General features: G+C 36.0%; 1 protein-coding gene and 1 pseudogene across 1 annotated transcript in view; one reads left to right on the forward strand and one right to left on the reverse strand.

Moving 5' to 3' along the window:
- The window catches only part of ADGRV1 (adhesion G protein-coupled receptor V1), a 506902-nt gene that overhangs the window by 170117 nt on the left and 309833 nt on the right, over positions 1 to 26952 (reverse strand). Inside the window, exon 85 of the mRNA XM_078067071.1 lies at positions 11585 to 11701. Within this exon, the coding sequence (XP_077923197.1) occupies positions 11585 to 11701 (117 nt within the window). The remainder of the gene's footprint in view (positions 1 to 11584; positions 11702 to 26952) is intronic.
- Positions 11917 to 12048, forward strand: LOC118521960 (U4 spliceosomal RNA; annotated as a pseudogene).

The following is a 26952-nucleotide window of genomic DNA, read 5'->3' on the forward strand; positions in this document are numbered from 1 at the left end:
GTAATGAAGGCTGAAGGTAAGCCCTAAAAGATTCAAACTATTTTCAGCTTTAGTAACCAAATTAGACACTTCAAAAGAGACAACTGAATAAAATGTTTTGCAGTGTTTAAAATTTGATGATGTTACCACAGTCACATCTCTAATGTCACTTCTAAACACTGGTCCATTTGAATTATCACCTTCTTACTTCTGTCAATGCTCACCAGTGAAGGATGATGTATTTTATTTGCACACTTATCACAATTACCAGCATTTCAAGATTACGTAAGTGAAAAGAGGCAAGGATCTGTACTCAGAAAACTACAGAACACTCATGAAAGAAATTGAGGAAGACACAAAGAAATGGAAAAACGTTCCATGCTCATGGATTGGAAAAACAAATGTTAAAATGTCTATGCCACCTAGAGCAATCTATACATTCAAAGCAATCCCTATAAAAATACCATCAACTTTTTTCACAGAGCTGGAACAAATAATCCTCAAATTTGTATGGAACCAGAAAAAAACCCAAATAGCCGAAGGAATGTTGAAAAAGAAAACCAAAGCTGGTGGCATCACAATGCCAGACTTCAAGCTATATTACAAAGCTGTAATCATCAAGACAGTATGGTACTGGCACAAAAACAGACACACAGATCAAGGAAACAGAACAGAGAACCCAGAAATGGACCGTCAACTCTATGGTCAACTAATCTTCAACAAAGCAGGAAAGAATATCCAATGGAAAAAAGGTAGTCTCTTCAACAAACAGTGTTGGGAAAATTGGATAGCCACATGCAGAAGAATGAAACTGGACCATTTCCTTACACCACACACAAAAATAGACTCAAAATGGATGAAAGACCTCAATGTGAGACAGGAATCCATCAAAATCCTAGAGGAGAATACAAGCAGCAACCTGTTTGATTTCAGCCGCAGCAACTTCTTGGTAGACACATCTTCAAAGGCAAGAGAAACAAGGGCAAAAATGAACTATTGGGACTTCACCAAGATAAAAAGCTTCTGCACAGCAAAGGAAACCATCAACAAAACCAAACGACAAACCGACATTTGCAAATGTCTTATCAGATAAAGGGCTAGTATCCAAAAATCTTATAAAGATTCAACTCCCAAAGAACAAAAACTCCCAAAAAACTCACCACCCAAAGAACAAATAATCCAATCAAGAAATGGGCAGAAGACATGAACAGACATTTCTCCAAAGAAGACATACGAATGGCCAAAAGACACATGAAAAAGTGCTCAACATCACTCGGCATCAGGGAAATCCAAATCAAAACCACAACGAGATACCACCTCACACCAGACAGAATGGCTAAAATTAACAAGTCAGGAAATGACAGATATTTGTGAGGATGTGGAGAAAGGAGAACCCTCTTACACTGTTGGTGGGAATGCAAGCTGGTGCGGCCACTCTGGAAAACAGTATGGAGGTTCCTCAAAAAGTTGAAAATAGAGTTACTCTATGACATAGCAATTGCACTACTGGGTATTTATCCCAAAAATACAAATGTAGTGATCAGAAGGGGCACCTGCACCCCAATGTTTATAGCAGCAATGTCCACAATAGCCAAACTGTGGAAAGAGCCCAGATGTCCATCGACAGATGAATAAAGAAGATGTGATACAGGGGCGCCTGGGTGGCTCAGTTGGTTAAGCAGCTGCCTTTGGCTCAGGTCATGATCCCAGAGTCTTGGGACTGAGCCCCACATCTGGTTCCCTGTTCAGCAGGGAGTCTGCTTCTCCCTCTCTCTCTGCCCCTCCCCACCCCACCGCTCGTGCTCTGTCTCTCACTCTCTCTCTCAAATAAATAAATAAAACCTTAAAAAAAAAAGATGTGGTGTGTATATATATATATACACACACATATATATATATATACATATGGAATATTACTCAGCTATCAAAAAATGAAATCTTGCCATTTGCAATGACATGGATGGAACTAGAGGGTATTATGCTAAGTGAAATAAGTCAATCAGAGAAAAACAATTATATGATCTCACTCATATGTGGAATTTAAGAAACAAAACAGAGGATCATAGAGGAAGTGAGGAAAAAATAAAACAAGACGAAATCAGAGAGGGAGACAAACCATAAGAGACTCTTAATCATAGGAAAAACACAGGGTTGCTGGAGGGGAGGAGGGTGGGGGATGGGGAAACTGGGTGATGGACATTAAGGAGGGCACATGATGCAATGAGCACTGGGTATTATATAAGACTGGCGAATCACTGACCTCTACCTCTGAAACTAATAATACACTGTATGTTAATTAATTGAATTTAAATTAAAAAAATGAAAAAAAAAGATTACTTAGGTGACTGTAACTTGAGAGAATAACTAAAAGCCCCCCCCTAAAATAACTAAAAGCCCATTTAAACAAATGGGCTCTCTTAGAGAGAGAGAGAGTGAGCATGTGCACGAGTAGGGGGTGAGGCAGAGGGAGAGAGAGAATCAAGCAGACTCCATGCTGAGCACGGAGCCCAACGTGGGGCTTGATCCCAGGACCCAGAGATCATGACCTGAGCTAAAACCAAGAGTTGGATGCTTAATCAATGAAGCCACCCCAGAGCCTCCATTTTAACAAATTTAAAGAAAACTACTTAATGATATTTGTGAAAATCTCCTGTCATAAATACAATCTATAGATATATAGGAAAGGAGAACTTGCAGAGGTACACACACACTCAAAAGATAAACTTTCAGGTAAATAATGAATACTATAAATAATGATTTAAAAAAACTTGAAAAGACATGGTTATTAGTGACGTGATATAGGTTTTGACATGGTTCTAAATGGATAAGCTGTATGTTTTTGGCCAATATTATTTGGTTCCTCTGGGTTTCAATTTCTTCCTCTGGTAAAGAGACAGGTTAAACTATAAGTTTTTTATTTTTAAAGATTTTATTAATTTATTTGACAGAGAGAGAGAGACAGTGAGAGGGAACACAAGCAGGGGCAGAGGGAGAGGGAGAAGCAGGCTTCCCGCTGAGCAGGGAGCCCGATGTGGGACTCGATCCCAGGACGCTGGGATCATGACCTGAGCCGAAGGCAGACGCTTAACGACTGAGCCACCCAGGTGCCCCTAAACTATAAGTTATTAACAATTTCCTGACTCATAGTTTGTGATTGAATCATTATAGAAATTACAGTTCCTCAAATAAAAACACTAATGGTATGGATGCACAGACTATGAATTTTAGAAGTAATACAGACCTTACAGATCATCTGACCACATAAGCCCTCTCATTTAGAGATGAGGAAACAAATACAATCAGAGACAAGCAGAGTTTTTTTCATATTTTGCTTGGTTATAGAACTCAGAACACAAGTCCAAAGCTCCTGTGTAGACTGATTAAGATTTATTTCCATAGAGACTCACACAAATATTGAGAATATTATTCACATGAGTGATTTCTTCCCGCTCTCATTCCCCGCGCCCCCCCCCCACTCTTTATATGTCAGTGGAGATGCATTTTTTTTATAAAAGTATGGAGATCACCATTTCTCTTTTCCTCTCCACTTTTTTGCTAACACTAAATGAGAATTTATAAAGGTTTATCCGAATATAAATCACTCAAACATGACTGTGGCCTGTGGTAGATTAATTTTTGTAAACCTCATATTACCCAGTAAAATGTTTTGCATATCGTATTTATTACGAAATAACAAACAAATGAAGATTTACACAATTTGAGTTAATAATTTTTGTTGAATTTAACAACAATTTCATAATTTGGTTTAGTTACCGAGTTTACTCAGTTATATACTATCTTGCCAGAAAAGATTTTTGGGAGGCTCAGCCATTTTGATTGAACTCCTAGTAAAGAGGGTCAAAGTTAATTGGTGCAAATTTAATTTATTTTATTTTTATTTTTTAAAAGATTTTATTTATTTGACAGAGATAGAGTGAGAGCAAGAGTGAGAGAGAGAGAGAGAGAGAGAGAGAGTGCACAAGCAGGGGAGCTGCAGGCAGAGGGAGAAGCAGGCTCCCTGCTGAGCAAGGAGCCCAACGCTGGACTGGATCCCAGGAGCCTGGGATCATGACCTGAGCTGAAGGCACACGCTTACCCAACTGAGCCACCCAGGTGTCCCATTTGGTGCAAATTTTAAAATGTTAAATGGAATAGTTTATGAGAGGAAGAATGGAACCAATATTTACTAATTGGGTAGTAAATGTAGACCCCATATTAAACTATATCTCATTTAATCAAGACAACTGTTTTCCTAACTTTCATCATAGTTCTTTTTTTCCTTACACACAAGAGGAAGCTGAGGATGGAAGTATATTTCCCAAAACTAGTAACTGAAGCTGTCAGAATTTAAACTGATTCTGATTAAGATGAAACCCAACCAAAATGCCCAGATACAATTTAGGTCAAATATAGATAGGAATAAACTAAAAGAATGTGTGTTTGTAAACATGTTTACTTACACTTTTTTTTTTTTAATTTATTTCAGAGAGAGTGTGCACGAGCATGAGTGGGGGGGAGGGGCAGAGGGAGAAGCAGACTCCCCACTGAGCGGGAATCCCAGGAGGGACCCTGGGATCCTGACCTGAGCCGAAGGCAAATGCTTAACCAACTGAGTCACCCAGGTGCCCCTGCTTACATTCTTACATAGACATGTCTATTTATTTTTACAAAACATTTTCAGTGACTACTGCTACTATTTTCCAATGTCCACATGGGAAAAAATGAAGACTTACCTTGTTAATTAATTATCATAGGTCATAATTATGCTTTCATATGCTCCGTAAACACAAATTCATTAGTTTACTCATATCATAATATAATGTATATTAGTATATTTAGAAAATATAAAGATGAAATGCTTTTTTTTTTTTAAGTTAAAAACAGGCTGCTTGGACCCCATACATTTTTATGCTGTATGGGTAAGATTGGTATCTAGCCTGTTATTTAATATTTGGTTATTAATCGTGTCACCCGAAACCTTGGATTGATTTATAGTATCAAGTTTAGTCAGAGATCATGGATGCTATTAATCCTGTCATTATCATACGTTCTTAGTCATTTATTTCAGAGAAGAGAATAAGAAATGTTACCATGTCCTTGTTCTAGTTATCCTCTCTTTCTTAGCAATTTTTGCATGAAATAAATTGCAAGGCCTTTTGAGGACTGGAGAATTCTGTATTTCCTGGGTATGTCATTTTTTTCTTGGTAATTACCAGTCTGTTGTCCTTAATACCTTTGATGTCCCGCCCTGCACCCCTCCTAACCCCGGCTGCCCAATTGAATCAGTGACAAGAAAAACATGGCTAGTTTTAGCATTTCCCTTCTTCTTGCTATGCCTGGCACTAAGTAGCCTTTCTGCCAAGGAATAAAATGTATATTTGCCTCTTCATAGCCTGATCTTACAGAAAAATTAAGGCACAAGAAATAAATGGTCAGGTATAATTGTAGAATGATTTCTAACTTTATTCCACCATTTAAAAAATATGTTCATCAAGTAAGCTTTAGTTTCAAAATAAAACATTATACTGTTTCCCTAAGCATGAAATCAACAAACTGCTCCAGCAATCTAAGGTTTGGATATTGTTCATAATTGAAGCAGATTGCTATACGATTTAGTGACAGGAAATGATTATAAAACTGGGCCAAATGAATATACAGAAAAATTAAGTTTCTATTTACCTATATAATATACTGATACCTCAAATAATTTACTTGTGATTTATCCCTTCATAGGTTAACTCATGGTCTGGCAGTCCATCTCATAGTGTATTTCATGTAAATGTTAATAGTAAAGGCATAAATTCTAGGAATTTATTCTAAGAATACTCCATAAGTAAATAAATATTCAGAATGCAAGGACGTTCAAGGAAACATTGTTTATAATAGCAAAAATAACTGGAAGTAACTAGCATTTCATTAATAAGAGAATAGAAAAATAAACTATTGAATAGCCATATTATGGAATGGAAAAAAGTATATCTGTACTTGGTAAATGTATATATATACAAAAACTTATATGCACTATATATAAGTAAGTAAATATATATATATACACACACTATACACACACACAAGAACAAATACATATGTGCTTTTTATATATTTATAAACATTTGTATATTTGTGGAATATTTCTGGAAAGATACACAGGAAACCATTAACAGTGTTTACCTTTGGGAGTAGGGTTGAGGGTAAAGCAGAGAGTGGAGAGTGTGTGAAATAGGGAGAAACAGATGTACTTTTCATTTTATATTACTCTTCAGTGTTTGATTATGTTTTGTACCATTAGCATATGCTATTTCTAAGATGAAAGCAAAGCAAAACAGAAAAAGGAAATGAAAATAGAACAATAAAAACTAGGAAAATAGAGTAAACATATTACAAGAGTTTCAATTCTCACTGTCAATCTTTCTCAAAGTAGACAAGACCTGCTGTTTTAAGGAAGTGGGAAATTATTTCAGTAATTTCACAGAATGGTTTTACATGATGAGCAAACAGAAGGATAAGTCAAGTTCCATGGCCTCAAAGGGAATTTGTGAGTTGTTTGCTTAAAAAAAATAAGCAAAATAATTTGTTACTATATTCCCATCATTGGTGGTGTAACTTCCTTGTCAGAAAAAAGGGGAGGCCTCGGGTGCCTGGGTGGCTCAGTCGTTAAGCCTCTGCCTTCGGCTCAGGTCGTGGTCCTGGGGTCCTGGGATCGAGCCCCCGCATTGGGCTCCCTGCTCAGTGGGGAGTCTGCTTCTCCCTCTCACACTCACCTTGCTTGTGTTCCCTTTCTGTCAAATAAAAAAATAAAATCTTTTAAAAAATAAAAGAAAAAGGGGGAGGCCAAAAGAAACAGAGTGAAGGTCACCAGCTATAGGTCCCGCGATGAGCCACGCAGGGACTTCAGTAAGAGGTTAGAGGTTATTTATATAGCTTGCTGAAGCTTTATAGCTAGTTGGTATCTGCCTCACTCTAAGTCTCTCCCACTATGATCGAGTAAATTCTCTTTTGGAAAAAAAAAGTGTAAATTATACTGGAAAAGCAGAGTTTTCAACATGTTTCAAAATCTATGAAATATTGGCCACACATATCTGTTTAGCCAGTAACACTGGCCAATCTGCGTGGAGCGCCCCGTCTGTGCCAGGTACAATTCCAAGCTCTTCTCATGTCCGAATTCATTTTGTCTCTCCACAGTCCTCAAAGACAGGTACTGTTATTACAAATCTGATTACTCACATAAAAATCTAGGCTCAGAAAACTTAAGAACCAGTTTACCAATAAAATCTTTCTTTAGCTACTCTAAAGTATAATCCAATTTTACTCTAATGTATTAAAAGTATATGACAGAGAAGTAAAAGTTCAAGATAAAGTCATTTAAATGCATATTTTTCTAAGATTGAAGATATGATGCAGATCAAAATAAACAGGAATTCTGATAGGCTAAATCCAATTTTTAAAAGTTAATGGTTGGGCGCCTGGGTGGCTCAGCTGGTTAAGCGACTGCCTTCGGCTCAGGTCATGATCCCGGAGTCCTGGGATGGAGTCCCACATCGGGCTCCCGGCTCGGCGGGGAGCCTGCTTCTCCCTCTGACCCTATCCCCTCTCATGCTGTTTCTCTCTCTCTCTCACTCTCTCAAATAAATAAATAAAATCTTAAAAAAAAAAAGTTAATGGTTAACTTTTTGTCATAAGCTATGCACACACATACATTTATCAAATTCTCTCCGGGCGCCTGGGTGGCTCAGTTGGTTGGGCGACTGCCTTCGGCTCAGGTCATGATCCTGGAGTCCCAGGATCGAGTCCCGCATCGGGCTCCCTGCTCGGCAGGGAGTCTGCTTCTCCCTCTCCCACTCCCCCCTCTTGTGCTCTCTCTCTCTCTCACTCTCTCTCTCAAATAAAAAAAAAAAAAAATCTTTAAAAAAAAAAAAAAAATTCTCTCCTACACTGTTAAAAATATGAAGTAGAGGGGCGCCTGGGTGGCTCAGTCGTTAAGCGTCTGCCTTCGGCTCAGGTCATGATCCCGGGGTCCTGGGATCGAGTCCCGCATCGGGCTCCCTGCTCAGCGGGAAGCCTGCTTCTCCCTCTCCCACTCCCCCTGCTTGTGTTCCTGCTCTCGCTATCTCTCTCTCTGTAAAATAAATTAAAAAATCTTTAAAAAAAAAAAAATATGAAGTAGAGGGGCACCTGGGTGGCTCAGTCGGTCTTTGGCTCAGGTCCTGGGATCGAGCCCCACATCGGGGGGGGGGGGTCCCTGCTCAGCGGGTAGTCCGCTTCTCCTTCTCCTCTGCCCCTCCCTCCCAGCCAATGATCTCTCTCACCTCTCTCTCTGTCAAATAAATAAAATCTTTTAAAAAATATGAAGTAGGATTACTAAAATGTTAATTTTTTTTTTTTTTTCAAAAAGTTTTAACCCTAATTGACTAGCAGGATTGGATTAACAGGAGCCTGATCTTTTACACAAGTTTTAAAAATGGATTCTAGTTTTTTTTTTTTAAAAGATTTAGTAGACAGTATTTTACAAATAGGAAAACACAGGTTGGTAAAGGGACAACCTCTTCCCACAAAATAACTCATTAGAAGTAACCTACCTAGAATCAAAAGTTATTGAATTTTTCCCTTGTGGTCACACCACAAACCATGAAAAATGTGTGGTGTACCATCTGAAATACATTAAACTTCACTGGTACTTTAAATAGTTTTCCTAACCATCAGCCAGCCATACAGAAATCTAATTAGCTTACTAAATGTTCATCAGCCACAATTTTATTTACTTAAGACTGGAAAAAGAGATATAGAAAACACCATATCTATTAAGTTGGCTGAAATCTTATATATGATCCCATCTAATGCTCCCCCAAAGCAGGAAAACGTTTTGAAAGTTGGTCATTTCCCCGTTTGAATACACTTCACCGACTGGATGCTTTCTGCTTGAAGGAACAGCCTCTTCAATTTTGACAGTTTTACTGGCTATCAAAGTTCTTAACTGAATCAAAATTTGCTTCTCTAATTTTTGACCCATTTGTTCAATCCTTCCAAATGGACCTGCAGTCCATTCTTTCTTTCCTATAGCAGCCCTTCCAGTGTTTGTAGATAGCCATCACATCACTCTCAATTCTTTGCAGGTTAGCTATCTCCAGCTGACTCAAAGTTTCTTACAGGACTATTTCCAACTTCTCATTGGCTGGTTAATGCTCCTGGTGAAACATGATTCATGAAGGTGGTTACAGGGTCCCAAGCTTGTCTTGAACATTTGTAGATTACAATGTAACCACGATGCCCTCACCTGCCTCTATGCTGTTACTAAAGTTACCTAGGTCTGTGCTGTTTTTTTAGTGTTTTAAGCAATCTGGTCACACATTTGATTGCTACTAAGTATGTGTTAAATTAAATATTTCAAGTTCTTTACCTTAACCCCCATCCGATTATGTCTCTTTCACTCTAGTTTTCAATCTGTCACAGCACTTTCTCTATATTGATTCTAACCCAGGCAGCTTGCTGTTTTAGCTGTCTTTTCAGCTCCTTATCATCTGCATACCTGATAAAAGTTTCCTGTGTCTTCATCCAAGTCATTCATCAAAAATTGAGTAGGTCACATGGACAAAGACCTTCTGCACAACACTGGGGACCTCAGTCCAAGCAGACAAATAACAACATACACATGATGCACATAGAAAGTTCAGCTTTGATAAACTCCTAAAAAAATTTTGCAATCAGAGAATCTAGCAAGTATTATTTTAATTTCAGCAAATATTAAGTTTTATGTTATATGCTTTAGATTTAGCTTTACTTGTTTTATTTTGGGGGGATTTTAAGAACACCATAAACTTTCCATAATTAGAGCTGCTTAAGACCTATGGAATAATAATTCTATGAGGAAGGAATTATTACCTTCGCATGCAGATTTAGAAACAAAACTTGGGAAGAGTCAGTAACTTGATTACAAAGATAGTGGCAAAACCAGAATGCAAACCCAGATTCAGGGCTCTAATTATTGCAACTGGTTCTATTAACTAAATAATTCAGTTCAGTTCTCCCTACAGCTATAATATTGTACCTGGGAAAATATCCCTTCCATGAGTCTGTATGGTATTCTCACATGCTTTCATTACTGCAGTACAGTGGAAACCCCACATCAACAAGAAAAAAGAATATGCAAATGACTGAATGCATCTGTTTACATAAAATACTTCACAAGCATACTAAAAAAAAAAATGCATGTGAAACTATTTCTATCATACGAAAGATTTAACAATACTATTATGCAGAAAGCATTACCAAAGGTAACATTTCATTTAGTTGAGCCATTTAATTGATGACATTAATACTACTGAATTGGATCCAACTTTCATATCTGCCTTTTTATCAAGCAAATCAGTGTATGATAATAAAGGGAATTTGGGATTTTAGTCAGAAAAGGAAGAGTTCAAGTCTCTCCCCAACATTTACTAGTTCCTCAGAAGAGTATACAAGGACTCTTTGGGTCTCACCCCCATACTCTCTCCCAAAGTGATCTCTTCCAAAGCAACGGATTCATTTTCCAACTGTAAGTCAACAATTTTCTAAAGTATTTATATAGCATGGGCCTCTGTTCTGAGATTTAGTCCTATGTATCCTCCTCTCAAAGTCCCCACTGGAGGTCTCACACTGGAGGAACTTCACGCTCCATATGTCCTAAAATTCGCATCAGCCTTCCTGCAATTGCCAGGGGTAAGTTCAAGGTACCACCATCCATCCAGCCACTCACACCAGAAACTTGGGAAACATCTTTGGTTCCACCTTCTGCATTCTTCTTAACCAATCTCTACATTCTATTGTTGTACTTAAAAAAGAAAAGAAAAAGAAAGAAAGAAAGAAAGAAAGAAAGAAGGAAAGAAAGAAAAAGAAAGAAAGAAAAAAACAAATCTCAAAAACTGTCCTATTCCCCTGGCTGCTTCTGCCACTCCCAGGTTCACACTGCCTTGTTCTCTCACCTGGATACAGCTAACGGTACTTAATTAGCGCCCATGCCAACTCTTCTGTCGCCAGTTCACTACCAACAGGGAGATATTTCTAAAATACAAATGTTACCATGTCACTTAATTCTATGATCTCCCCTAGAAAAAGGTTCAAATTTCCTACTGTGCTTTACACAGGTCCCACATCACAAGCCTCATCTCCTACCACTCCCCAATTTCTACCCCTACTATGTTTCTTCTCATTTCCCCAAATTCACTATACTTTCTAATGTTGTACAGCTTATGCTGTACAGCTTAAAACTTATAAAGTTTTCTTTCCGGGGCGCCTGGGTGGCTCAGTCAGTTGGGCGTCTGCCTTCGGCTCGGGTCACAATCCCAGCGCCCTGGGATCAAGCCCCGCATCAGGCTCCCTGCTCAGCGGGAAGCCTGTTTCTCCCTCTCCCTCTGTGTGTCGCTCTGCCTCCTTGTGCTCTCTCTCTGTCAAATAAATAAATAAAATCTTTTTTTTAAAAAAGTTTTCTTTCCATTGATCTCCTGGGAATGTGGTAATGGGTATATGGAATCATTTCCATTTCAGTATAAAGAATAGCAGGTAGGAAGAACACTCCATGCAGATTCATTGGAAGGTAGAAGGGGGTGGGACGAGGAAATGAGGTACCAACCTGAATGAGCATCCAGCTGAACTGGCAAAGATACAGATAATGTGTGATGGCAGCCACAGCCGAACAGCTCTCATCTGTGAGGTGGGGACTTGTATATGCAGACACCAGAAACACAATCTGTAAGAAACAACACCTGTATTTTTAAATCATGCTAAAATCAATCAAGAATATTAAGAAAACAAACTGTTTTCTCATCAGAATCTAGAATTCAATGACTCAAAGAGACAATAAGTTAATTTGTTGCTCAAACTGAGATGACAGTCATTCTAAAAATGGCGATACATAGATTTTTATGTTTATTCCATTTATTTATTTGAATATAGTTGACACACAGCTTTGCGCAGTGGCAGTATCATAGCCAGTGAGGTTTATACAAGGCATGATTATTGCTAATTGAATATAGTTTACACAATGTTACATTAGTTTCAGGTGTACAACTTAGTGATTTGACAAGTTTATACATTATGCTGTGCTCACCACAAGTGTAGCTGCCATCTGTCCCGTTACATCACCACTACAATAGCATCGACTATTTTCCTTATGCTGTGTGTTTTCTGGATTTTTACATTTCTAAGATACAATGAATTATATGAAATTATGCTACATATTGCTCTGGTCTGTCAAGAAAGAGGTGATTTTCAAAGTAAACTCTGTTCTTATCATGAATGGACAAGAATCCCATGAAATACATTTATTTTGGCTAAGTAGTAAAGAGAAAATAGACATTCATTTAAGTCAAAGCTAGTAAGAGGGAAAAGAAAGAAAAGCAAAAACTCTGATTTTACCATCATCTGCATCTTCTTGTTGTGAAGTAACATATGTAACAAAATAGACTTCAATTTAAAATTTCAAATCTTAGGATAAACTTACTCCTTGGATTTTTATTTTTATTTCAATTGCCCCCAAGACTTTAGTCAAGAGAAAGCTTCACAATGAGGCCTTTCTTGACCACGCTGTTTAAAATTATACCTTCCTTTCTTCTCTCCTTCCCACACACGTGATACCCCTACCCTTATCTCTTTATTTTTTATTTTTTCTTAACACCTATCACCTTCTAACATGCTCTGTAATTTGTTTATTTACTATGTTTCTTGGTTATTGTTCATCTCATCTACTAGAATGTCATCCTTACGAAGGTAGGATCATTGAATGCTTTAGTCACTGATGTATCCCAATCACACAGCCCAGTGTCTGGCACATAGTAGATAGCCAATAAATACTTGTTGAATAAGTGAATAAATAAAGGAAGTGAAACACTCTTGTGGGTTCTATTTTGTATTTTCTACAATATATGATTACTGTGTTAAATTTTGTAATGACAAGTTCAGATGGCAAGGGAAAATTTGGAGCAATGATAGTATACCATAACTTCTCAAGGAATAACCTCCCTTTTTAGGACAGTGACCAGGTCTTTCTGATTTTATATTTTAATAAGCTACCACTATGTCTGGAATATACAAATGCCCAATAAATGATTGTTTAAAGAAAGAATGATTGATTCTAAAAAGACGGGTGTGACAAGAAGAAAACTGACTTATGCCTCAAAACCCAACTTCTTTTTTTTTTTTTTTTTAAGATTTTATTTATTTGAGAGAGAGCCCAAGAGGGGGTAGGGTTAGAGGGAGAAGTAGACTCCCTGCTGAGCAGGGAGCCTGATGTGGGACTCGATCCCAGGACTCCGGGATCATGACCTGAGCTGAAGGCAGTCACTTAACCAACTGAGCCACCCAGGTGCCCTCAAAACCCAACTTCTAAGAAGGAAACATAAATACCTTTACGTCTGTTTGAATTTTTAAGAATAAATAATGTGCTCAAAAACATATTAGAACAATGCGACCAAGTACTGTTTTTATTTTCAAATGAAATATATGTCTCCCCAATCCTTTTGTTCTAAAGGTTGTGTCCATTAAATCTCCTTGAAAATTTCTACCCAGTGGTGGTCCTAGGGTAGCATCACTTGGGTGAATTTGTCAGGATCTGGGGTGAGGCCTTACATGCTCTCAACATCTCCACTTTGCAAGGCAAGACTCACCATAACCAGCCTAGTCAATTAAAGAAGAACTGAAATGCTAATTAATAAATTTAAAATAATATGTAAATCTCATGCCATGCTGAAGTGACTCTTCCCTCTTGGAAATTATCGAGTACTTCCTGTACCAAGTATCGAAGAAAAAAAAAACCTTTTTCTTTAAGCTATAGACACTAAACTCAGTGTCAGGAAAGAAGGAAGGAAGGAAGGAAGGAAGGAAGGAAGGAAGGAAGGAAGGAAGGAAGGAAGGGAGGGAGGGAGGGAGGGAGGAAGGGAGGGAGGGAGGGAGGGAGGGAGGGAGGGAGGAAGGAAGGAAGGGAGGAAGGGAGGGAGGGAGGGAGGGAGGGAGGGAGGGAAGGAGGGAGGGAGGGAGAATTTTAACCTTTTATATTCTTTCTTTTTACAAAGTGGCATCTATTTCAATAAAGATTTTATAAGCATACCTAAAATAAATTTGAGCCTCTCTAATTCATATTTTATAATATGGATTGTGTTGAAGTTTATTTGGTAGTTTTGTTCTAATCAACCTGAACAGTTTGCTATGTGAAACAATGGTGTAATCCAAATTATAATTGAATATGCTTAGTTTTAAGCATTCTATGAGACTATTTATAAATGGTATGCTAATTTGAATAATTCTTTTTCTCTTAAAAATTTCTTTTCTTTGAAACAAATTAGTACAGATTATTGTTTAAACTGCATTTACTTTCAGAATACAGTTTTTTTTTTTTTAAGATTTTACTTATTTATTTGATGAGAGAGAGAGAGAGAGAGAGCACAAGCAGGGGGAGTGGCAGGCAGAGGCAGAGGGAGAAGCAGGCTTCCCGCTGAGCAGGGAGCCCGATGTGGGACTTGATCCCAGGACCCCGGGATCATGACCTGAGTCAAAGGCAGTCGCCTAACCAACTGAGCCACCCAGGTGCCCCACAGAATACAGTTTTAACACCCAAAATTCTCTTAAGATATGACTTCTTCATATTTTATTATGTTTTAATCTTCTTTTCTAAGTCATAAAAATAGCAGTTACAAATCTACTTTTGTAAATTATGAACATTCTTCCAGAATGATCTTTAAATTACGAGAAATACTTCCATCTGTACGGGAGGAGATTAGTCAGCAAGAGAAGGCTGACCTGTCACAATGCACATTGCTACAACAGGGATGGGCTAAGAATACTTCGGAGAACCAGCTATTACATGTAACCAGGCCTATCTAAAATTAAATTAAATTGAGTTAAAATACAAATTAAATGGTAAAGTAAAATAAAATGCCACCTCCTAGCATATTTAGCACACATATCTTTAAGGCATATAACGTAAGAAGAAATGAACTTTTACCATTGTTCTTTTACTCAAACACCCAGAGATGACCAGGAAAAAGATTATTTTCACAGTCAGCTCTCTGGATGCATTAAACACCAAAACAGAAAAAAAAATGTTTTTTTTCAAAGGTTCTCAGTCACTCATGTATTGCTTCATTCAGTACGTAGGTGAGTACCTACTATTTCCAAAGCCTCATGCTATCTATGTGAGATGGACAATGTGGTGGCATGGCAGCAAGGTGCTACATGTCTTCCCTTGTTTTCTTGTGTAACCCGTATATTAATGATATGAAGTCATTACTGTTTTTATACCAAGTTAATAAATGATGAAAGAGGATCTGATATGGGAATTAACTTTTTAGAGGTCATTAAACATATTCTAAAGTTAAAGTGGGATTCAAATCCTGGTGTTCTGCTTTATATAGTGTTCTTTGCAGAACACCATGCTGCAACCTACAGAGCTAAATCAAGCACAAATCCCACCTCAAAGTGCTGAAATTCTAGTTCACTCTTTCTCAATCCTTTTGTTTTTAAAGATTTTATTTACTTATTTATTTATTTATTTATTTGAGAGAGAGAGCGCGTGCATACGTGGAGGGAGGGGCAGAGAGAGAGAGAGAAAATATCTCAACCAGCCTCCAAGCTGAGCACAGAGCCTGACATAGGGCTCCATCTCACGACCCTTAGATCATGACCTGAGCTGAAATCAAGAGTTGGACACTTAACAGACTGAGCCCCTCAGGTGCCCCTCTCAATCCTTTTTAACCAATGGTGCATAACCCACCAAAGGTTCATAATGACAACAGAATACAATGCCAATAGCAAATATACCACTACTCTTAATTCTATATTTATATAACATATATATATCTTAACTAAAGAGAAAACAAAAATATATTTCTGCAGACAGAGTATCTGATATATTCTGTTAGTAACTTATAAAATTCTTTGCTTCTTGTGGTTGATGAGAGCTCTACTGTACCCATGTATTGTTTTCACATTAAATATGGAGCATGTGTCTTTGTTTGCTTGGGCTAAATAATAACCAATAATAAAAGTTGGTTTTCCTGTAAACATCAATTCTCAGTACTCCTTATATACCCCTCCCCCTGTTTACTATGGATATTTTCACTCCGCTCTATGAAATGCCCTTCTCTCTACTCCCCATCTCATCCAAAATCTACTCAGTTTTTCCAAGACCAGTTCAAATTTCACCTGCCTACTGAGATCATGATAAGCTCCTAGACTTTTCTATTTTTTAAAGTGGGAAAGCACTTGTTATTGAGCATTTATAATGAGCCAAATGTCATCCTTTCTAATAGGAGAGTGCCTAAGGGTAAAGCCAAACACAAGATGCAATAAAATATGACAGGTGTTATCATAGGGTATGGAGTAAAATACCAGGGAAATACAGTCAAGATTGATTAGTTCCGCCTGTGGGAGTCAAAGAAATATTTAAAGAGGAAACAGAATTGTCTTGGTTTGGCCTATAAGTTCCATCTGCTCCACCTACTCTTCCTAAGCTTATCTTCCACAAGGCTTTTCCAAACATTCTACTCTAACTGTATTGGTAGCTCTTCTTAAAACATGTTCCATCATCTCTCAACTCTTTGCCTTTGTTCTTCCTCTTCCTCCTACCTAGAATTTCTATTTCCCATTTTCTTCTGCTGAAATCATGTCTATTTTTCAAGGTACCGTGGAAATGTCAACTCTATCATGAATATACAGCTCTTTCTTTCAACCATAAACAAACTTTTCCTCCTCTGAATTTCTAAAATAGGATTCTATTAACATAAGTGTTGGTTTTCCTATAAACCTCAATTCTCCCAGTTCTTAGATAAAATCAGCCTTAATCTCTCAGAAAACTGTCAACTCCTTAAAGGCAACAATTTGATTTGATTCTCTATTATAATTATTTTGAAGTACATTTTTTAAAAAAGAAAACATAGCAAGTATTCATTATCTTGTACAGATCCTATCATGGGTTTGAGCATATCGTTTGCTAAAAACAGCTTTATTAAAATATGATTGACAACAAATGGTACATGTTTAAAGTGTGTATGATTTAACAACTTTTGACATATATCCACCCGTGAAAACATCTTCACAATCAAGATAATTAACATATACATTCTTCCCGGAAGTTTCCTCATGACCTTCATAGTACCTCCCTGGTAGTGTTTTAATTATGTATTCTTTCACCTATTAATAGATATTTGGGTTGTTTCCAGTTTTTGATTTTTACAAATAAAGCAGCTATGAATGTATGAGTCTTTGTATGGACATATGCTTTCTATTTATCTTGAATAAATATCTAAGAGGGGAACAGTTGGATATGGCAACTGTGCATTTAATATTCTTAAAATTTGGTATTTTCCAAAGTGCTTATAACATTTCCCACTCTCACCAGCTATGTGTTAGTGTCCAGCTGCTCCACAGTCTAAAACTTGTTCTGATTAGTCAAAAAAAATTTCTTAGCCTTTCTTATCTAACAGGTACGTGTAGTTCCTCATTGTGGTTTAAATTTGCATTTTCCTAATCAGTAATGATAATTTTTTCATGTGCCTAACTGCAATTCATACCTCTTCTTCGAAGAAATGCCTGTTAAGCTTTTTTGCCTACTTTTAAACTCAGATTGTTTTCTTACTATTGAGTTTTATGAGTTCTTTTTATATTCATGATACAAGTCTTTCATCAGATATTTGATTTGCAAATATTTCCTTCTACTGTGGCTTGTTTTCAAAAATTCTCTTAACAGTGTCATTGGAAGAACAAAGTTTTTAACATTGGTGAAGCCCAATTATGGATTGAATCATACTTCTTTTGACCTTTTATAGATCATACTTCTGATGTTATATCTAAGAAAACTTTGCCTAATGCAAATTCATGTAGGTCTTCCCATATATTCTTCTAGAAGTTTTATAGTTCTAGGTTTTAAAATTAGGTCTTTAATCAATTTTGAATTATTTTGAATATAAGGCAAAGTACAGTCCAAAGCTTTTTGTTTTGCATGTGGATATCCAATTTTCCAGTATAATTTTTTTTTTGAAAGACTATCCTTCCTTTACTGAATTACCTTTGCATTTTTGCCCATATACATGGGAGTCTGCTTCAGGACTCTCCAATCTGTCCCACCAATTTGTCTCTGTTTACACCAATACCACATCATCTTGATGACTGTCACTATAATTCTTGAAAACAGGTAGTGTTAGGCTCTAATTTGTTCTTCTTTGTCAAAGTAATTCTGGTTATTCCAAGTCATCTGCATTTCCATATGAATTTTAGAACCAGAGAGTAGATTTTTACAAAAAGTAAAAGCCTGCTGAGGTTTCGATTTGAAGTGTGTTAAATCTGAGGAGAACTGACATTATTAACAGTATCGGCTCTTCTGTCTCGTGAACACAGGGGACCCCTCCCCATATTTAGGTCTTCTCTGATTTCTCTCAGGAGTGTTACAATTTGTAATTGTCCATGTACAGGTCCTTCACACAATTTTTAAAAGATTTATCATCTCTAAGTATTTTATATTTTTGCCATTATCATAATTGATATTTCATTAAATTTCAATTTCTGATATTCATTGCTAGCATATAGAAATACAATTGACTTTTGTATATTGATCTTCCATCCTGCAAACTTACAGAACATATTTACCAGTTTGAATAGCTCTTTTGTAGAAAATATTGTATTTTCCACATAAAGGATTATGTAATCTCTGCATAAATGGAATTTTACTTATGTTCTAATCAGAATGGCTTTAATTTCTTTTCCTTGCCTAACTGTACTTATTGACAATAGATATAAATATAAAGCATGCACACATACATACAATATTGAAAAGAGGTGGCAAAAATGAGCACCCTTGTTTTGTTTCTGATGTTAGGGTAAAAACATTGGGTTTTTCACCATTATTTCTATACGCTGAATTGTGTTCCCCCCAAATTCATACATTGAAGTCCTAACCTCCAGTTACTCAGAATATAACTGTATATGAAAATAAGGTCATTAAAGAGGTAATTAAATTAAAATGGTGGGCCTTTATACAATATGGCTAGTTTCCTTATAAGAAGAGGAAATTTTGGATACACACAAGCACATGTACAGAGGAAAAACCATGTGTATACAAAGGGAGAAGACAGACATCTATACAGAAAGGAGAGAGGACTCAATATGAAATCCATCCTGTCACCACCTAGATCTCAGACTTCTAGCTTTTAGAACTGTGAGAAAATAAATGTCTTATTTAAGCCATCCAGTCTGTGGTGTTTTGTTATGGCCGCCCTAGCAATTTAATACAAGTATGAGGCTAGTTACATAATTATTTTTTTGTAGATGCCATTATCAAGTTGAGAAAACTCCCCTCTATTCCTACTTGGTTGGGAGTTTTTACCAGGAATGTATATTGAATTTTGGCAAACGCTATTTCTCTATTGAGGTTACAAAACATGTTATTCCAGTTTTGCTTGCTAATATGATGCATTATTTTGATTGATACTTGAATATTAAACCAACTTTGCATTACTGGGATACTTATCACTTTGTTGTGATGTATTGTCCTTTTGATTTGCTAAAACTATATTAAGAATGTATGCATCAATGCTCATGAGGAACACTAGCTGGTAGTTTTCTTGTAATGTCTTTGTCTCATTTTGGTATCAGGGTAATGCTGGTTTCAGCGAGTTGGGAAATATTTCCTCCTTTTCAGTTTTCTGGAAGAATTTGTACAGAATTCACATTCTTAAGTGTTTGATAAAATTCATCAATAAAACCCATATTAGGACTACAGTTTTCTTAGTGGCACAATTTTTAAATATAAATTCAATTTCTTTAATACAAAACAGAACTATTCAGATAACCTAATTCTCCCTGAATGAGTTTTGGTAATATGTGTCTTTTTAAGGAATTTGTCTATTTAACCAAAATTGGAAAATCTGTTGGTATAAAGTTATATATAATATTCCCTTATTATCCTTTTAAGATCTTTAGAATCTGTAGTGATGCCATATCTCTCTTCCTTCAAATTGGTAATACAGATCTCTTCTCCTTTTTTTTCTTGATCATCTGGCTCAAGGCTGATCATGTTATTGATCTTCTTAAAGAAGTGACTCTTGGTTTCACTGATTTTCTCTATTGTTTTACTGTTTCCTATTTCAGTGATTTCTGTTCTGTTATTTATTTCTTCTACTTATTTTTAATTTAAAAAATTGTTTTTCTTTTTTTGTGGTCATGCTTTTGAAAGCTTACTTCTTTTTCTAATATAGGCATTTAGTTCTATAAACTTTCTCCTAATATTACTTTAGCAGGATCCCTCAAATTTTGATATATTGTTTCATTTTCATTCAGTTCAAAATACTTTGAAATTTCCCTACTAATTTCTTTTCTGACCTATGGATTATTTATAAGTGTGCCAGTTAGTTACCAAATATTTGAGGATATTCCAGTGATCCTTCTGTTGATTTCTAATTTAATTCCATTGTGGTCAGAGGACATACTCTTTCTCTTTATGACTTTAATCATTTTGAATTTACCAGTCTATGTTCTGTGTGTACTTGATAAAAATGTGTATTCTACTATTGTTGGTTTGAGTGCTTTATAAATCTCAGTAGGTCAGGTTGGATGATAATTATTTTAAAATACTCTATATTCTAAACCCCCCCCAAATCTATGTTGTTAGAGCTTTTCTGTTCTTTTTAAAAATTTCTATCAATTATTGAAAGAGAGGTCTTTAAATTCCTAACTATAATTGTGGATTTGTCAAGTTTTCCTTGTAGTTCAATAAATTTTTTGCATTATATATATATATATATATTTTTATAAAAAAGTATTTTATAAAAAAAGTATATTTTAAAGTAGGCATGGAGCCCCAATGCGGGGCTTGAACTCACAGCCCTGAGATCAAGACCTGAGCTGAGATCAAGGATCAGATGCTTAACCGACTGAGCCACCCAGGAGGCCCTGCATGACATATTTGGAAGCTTGGTTATTAAGTACCTGAATATTTAGGGTAATTATATCCTCTCAATAAACTGACCCCTTTATCGTTATGGAATGATCCTTCTTTTTTTCTGGTATTACCTTGCTCTAAAATCTACTTTGATGTTAATATAGTCAATCCAATTTTTTTCCCATCTTTTTACTTTCAACCTATAGCTGTCTTTATACTTGAAGTGTGTTTCTTGTAGGCAGTGTATAATTGTGTCTTGCTTTTTTATTCAATTTGAAAATCTCCTTCTAAATGGTATAGACTATATGCATTTAATCTGATTTTGTGTGCTGAAGTTTAAGTCCAGCATCTTGCTGTTTAATTTTTATTTATTACATCTGTGAGAATTATCTGGTGATAATTTCTTTCAGCTACTGTACATTTGAAGACATCTTATTCAACCTTTATTCTTTTCTTTTTAGAGACTTATTTATTTATTCTAGAGTCGGGGAAGGGCAGACGGACAGGAAGAGCGAGAATCTCAAGCAGACTCTCCGCTGAGCACAGAGTCTGACTCAGGACTCCATCTCAAGACCTTGAGATCATGACCTGAGCCGAAACCAACAGTCAGACACTCAACCAACTGAGCCACCCAGGTGCCCCAACCTTTATTTTGAAAAATACTTCGGTTGACAGGTTTTTCTCTCCTTCAGTACTTAAACATGTTGCTCTACTATCTCCTCATTTGTTTATTTCCAACAAGAAATTTGCTGTAATGCTTATGTTTCTTCCTCTGTCCGGAACTCTTTAATTTTTGTTGCTTTAAAGATTTTTCTTTTTATGTTGCTTTTGCTCAATTGGATTATGATATGCTTTTGTATAGTTTCTTCATGTTCCTTCTGTTTGGGGTTTATTAAGCTTCTTGAATATGTGTTTATAGTTTTTAAGAAATTTAGAAATTTTTAATTATTACTTTTCAAAATGCTTTTTCCCAACCACTAAGTGCTCTTTCACTTCTCTTTCTGGCACCTCAAGTACACATATGAGATGCTTAATTTCCCCCCCACAGCTCACTGGTGCCCTGTTGACTTATTCTGACTCCCTCTTCTCTTTTTTTCATTTTAGAATAATTGACACTGCTGTTTTCAGATTTACTTCTTTTTTTCTTCCGCTATTTCTCATCTGCTATTAATCCCAACCAGGGTACTTTTCATCTCATGCATTGCAGTTTTCATTTCTAAAAGTTTCATTTAGTTCATTTTTAGTATCTCCCATTTCTCTCCTTAATCTTTTGAGTGCACAGAGTCAGCCATAATAAATGTATTGGTGTCCTAGTCTGCCAATTCTAACATCTGCAAAACTTCTGTATTAGTTGATTTATTGACTTAATCTCTTAATTATGTGTCATATTTTCTTGCCTTTCATCATGTTTTATAGTTTTTTTTAATTGAATATCAAACATTGCGATTTCACCTCTTTGGGTATTGGATATTTGTATTCCTATTTTTTTGAACTTTGTCCTAGGATGCACGAGGAAGCAGTTTGGTCTTTTCAGTTCTTGCTGTTAAGATGTTTTGGGCAGGGCCTGGTGCTCAGGCCAATCATTCTACAAGGCTAAGGCAAGACCCTTCAGTGTATTCTACCCAAGCATTTGTGCATCTTGAGGTTTTTTTTAGTTTAATAGTGAGAAAAGACACTATTCATGGCTCTGTGTAAGCACCTCCCATTATTCACTTTTGCCTTTTGGGAGACTCCTTCTCTAGCCTTGGATAGCTTCATCACATACACGGGCTAGTCAGTACTCAGCTGAACACTAAGAACTCTTTGCAAATCTCCAGGGTTCTTTCCCTTCCAACACTTCGACCTGCAAACTTCAGCCACCTTGGTTTTCTCAGACTCTCATCTTGTCTCCTTAGTCCTGACACTCTGCAGACTCCACTTGGGTTCCTCCTCTTTGTGCCAAAGCCTAGAAAATTTTATAAGGCAGTATTCCAGGGCAACTATTAATCTCACCCTGTTTGTTTCTTACACTTCTGGGACCCTTATCCTTCACTGCCTGAGGTCTAGCCTATTGAAATTGTTGTTTTGTACATTGTTCCATTTTTTCATCTGTTTCAGATCTGAGGGTAAATCTGGTCCCTATTATTTCATCTTGGCTTGAAGCAGAATCTTGCCGGTATTAATACCTTTTAGATCCTATTAATTTCCTTTTCTCCTGAAATTAAAATATTTACTATTATTATGGTGCTCTGTCTTGAGCTTAACAAAGTAGCACTTGAATCTAAATTATCCACTTACTCTATTTTGTGAGTATTTATAGCTCACATTTTCTAATCCACTTAGCATCTCCTGATCAAAAAGTTTTTTTACTCTCTTCTTCCCAAGTTAATTGATGAGTAAGCTATTTTAAACAATCATTTCAATGACAAAAGATATTTTAAGTTAAAAAAAATCACAAAATGCTGAGCTCTAAATTATTTCTGCTACTTGTAAATCATTTATGTCTGCAAAATCCCTTTCATTAGAAAATTGTGTGTAACATTAATCCGATGCTAAAGACAAAGAGACCTTTGCATGCTGCTGATGCATTGGCTGTTGCCAATGCGGCAATGCCAATGATAATGGAATTCACAAAGTATAATGATGTTTCCAGGACTAATGCATTCTGTGGTGGCAGCCTCTCCTTGTTTAACTTTTAATCAACATTATCTGTGTAACTTTTAAAATTATTTGAAGAAACATTTAAAGCTATTTGAAAAACTTTAACAAAGTATTAAACATAAAATGTCAACAGAACTTAGTGATAATAGTTCATTCCTTATGCAATAAGGTAGACACCAGAAATGGAAAAGTAACACTAAGGAAAGGTTATCATTTTTTTTTTTAAATTGGTATGCTCAATAGAAACTGCCTGTAGCATGTCCCTATAAACAAAGCACTTGGAATAATGCCATATTTAATTTCTTTTTTCATTACCTTGCGATCACATAGTATGTTTATTATTACCCCCCCAGCCCACCCCCACCCCCTGCCCCACGCTGGGCTAACATCTTTTTCATTGATATTTCTACTTCAGCCTTTAAGGGAATGTTTAAATATCAGAAATATTCTGTGAATACCAAATCTGAATTTTCACTGTTATTAAAAGCATTATACTTAACATTATAACTATTTTCACTGATTTCACACAGCTATTCCTTTTTTTCCACATTGACTAGAACACTAAATATTTTTGGATGCCCTTCCTATGGTCTTCAAGTCCCAGAACATAAAATCTATTATGCTCACATTCACAGCTATCTTCCTTTCTTTTTCCTTCCTTCCTCCCTCCCTCCCTCTCTTCTCATACAAATCCCAACTCTCTATATTTTATACTTACTTTGTTATATAAATGTATGGAATCAAAGACCCTTGAATACTAAATTAAATATGGCTCTGAATGTCTTGGGTGTGTCAGGGAGATGTTTTATGCAATGCAATAGTTTCTGGCAACTCCTGAATGTCAGAAACCGGTCTGAACAGGTTTTTATAATTATTACTTTTTTTATAGTTGCCATAGTGAAAATACAGTATCAAAATCAATCAACATTTACAGTTTTCTAATGGCACATTTTGTATATGCCCTGTCTTTAGTATATCCTTGTGCCTGCTGCTGGAAATAACATAGGACTGGCAGACCATGAAGCATTTTTCTTATCACATCTAATAATTAAAATATACAAACACATACCTTTAAGTAAATCAGTAGCTATTACTCAGAGTCTGAGTAGATGGAGATTGGGAGTATCCACTTAGATTGTATATGCACATAGGTTAAGTTATTTGTTTTACTGTAAGACTTAAGTCAGTCAATCAAATGTTGGCAATTATCACTAAAAAACCCCAAACCTTATTCACATCACAATTTTTGTCATAGCTCATTTTTGGTAAAGTCGACTGCTTGGGATATCTGTCCTCACAGATAAAGACATTTTAAAAGGCCATTCTGCAAGAAACAATGGTAGAATTTGCCAAAAACCAAACAAAACAAGACAAACAAAAAAAACCAACTCAGCCCCCATTTCAGAATTTTTTAGAGGTATTTTATTGTGCTTTTATTTCTTCTTTTCTTCAAAAAGTAATTTTCTTTCTGAGAAAGAGATCTTTATGAGTGATGCATTACCACAAAGACTAGTCTTTTTCATCTGGTATAGAGCCAAAAAAAGCACTAACTTATTTATATCAGTAATAATAACAATAATAATAATAATTACCATTTAATGAATGGTTATTATGTGCCAGGTACTATACTAAATGCCCTACAAGACATTATTTCATCTTATCCCTAAATAACCCATGCAATTTAGAGATCACTGCCTCCATTTTATAGAGGAGGAAACTGAAGCTTAATAAAAGTAAAAAAAAAAAAAAGGCTTAGAAAAGAAGTCCTATATTTTCCATAGGGTTTTTACACAACACGTGGATATCTAATATATTCCGTTATCATTAAAAATCAACTTTGGCTTAACATTTAGTTACCTCAATATTTGTTTAAATATAAGACGTACTTTTAATTACTATTTATAATTATTTGATCAGTGCATTGACATAGCTAAAATTAAATAAGCATAGCAGAAACTTGATTCACAATTAGACAAACCAAACACATTTCTAGAGGCCTTTAAACCTTTTTATTCTCTAGATTTTATTTATTTATTTGTGTGAGAAAGAGAGAGTGCACAAGCAGGGAGAGAGAGCATAAGCGGCAAGCAGAAGGAGAAGCAGGTTCCCCACTGAGCAGGGAGCCCAACGCGGGGCTCGATCCCAGGACTCTAGGACCATGACCTGAGCCAAAGGCAGATGCTTAACCAACTGAGCCACACAGGTGCCCCTAAATTTTTGTTTTAATTCTAGTATAATTAACATACAGTGTTATATTAGTTTCAGGTGTACAATGTAATGATTCAACAATTTTATACAATACCTGGTGCTCATCACAATAAGTGTACTCTTTAATCCCCATCAACTATTTCACCCATTTCCCCATCCATTTCTCCTCTAGCAACCAGCAGTTGTCTTGGTTTGTCTTTTTCCTTTGTTTGTTTATTTTGTTTCTTAAATTCCACATCTGAGTGAAATCATACGGTATTTGTCTTTCTCTGATTCACTTAGATCCATCCATCTTGTTGCACAGGGCAGGGCTCATGTCTTGCTTACTGAGGTACGCCTAACAGTACATTGGCTAAGATCTAGTGAGAGTCTAATGAATATCTGTTGAATATTAATTATTGAATTTAAAGAAATACCACTTATTATTTAAATTAATAATTTATTACTTATGAATAATACATTTATAAATATTATTTCTTAGTTTAAATAAATATTTTGAATTTATTACTTGCAGGATACCAACTCATTTGGAAATGTTCACAGATCTGGGATTTAGAAACTAAGTTTGAATTGGAGACCTTTTCATTTTATTGCTTGCACCATTAAAAGTTACTTTTTTTTTTATAGTTATGTGTCAAATACAACCGTGGTTTCTAATAAAACAAATTACATTAACTTAAGCAAAATGCTCTTTTTTATGAGTAAATAGTGGCAAAAATGATATTTGTTACTAGGCTCTATTTGAGATAAGTAATGATCAGATGATATTAAATTTAAAACTTGAACAAGACTGATTATGATTATGTGAATTAATCAGAGATACAAACTCAGGTATAACCATTCCCTCCAAGACTCTAGATGGAAATTTGCTCCTCTCCACCAAAAGTACTTCCAGTGTTCTCTGTTCAGTAACCTATCCAGTTACTCAAGCCCTTGACTTCTTTTTTTTCATCCTGTGCAATTAGTTCTCAAATTCTATCGGCTATGCTTTTAAATACCTCTTGAATATGTCAATCCCTCCTCCCTTTCTATGATTATCTCTCACCTGGACTACTACTACTCCACAGAGAACAGTATGGTGTAATTACCTTAATATGCAGCAATACACTACATTTTCCACTGAAGTGACTACCATACTTCATTGAATATATTCTCCAACATTCATGTACAAACATTCAGTTGTTAAGATGCTGATAGCAATCATGGATCAACCATTGTACAAAGTT

This window comes from Halichoerus grypus, chromosome 2 (assembly GCF_964656455.1).
Source record: "Halichoerus grypus chromosome 2, mHalGry1.hap1.1, whole genome shotgun sequence".
NCBI classification, from domain to species: Eukaryota; Metazoa; Chordata; class Mammalia; order Carnivora; family Phocidae; genus Halichoerus; species Halichoerus grypus.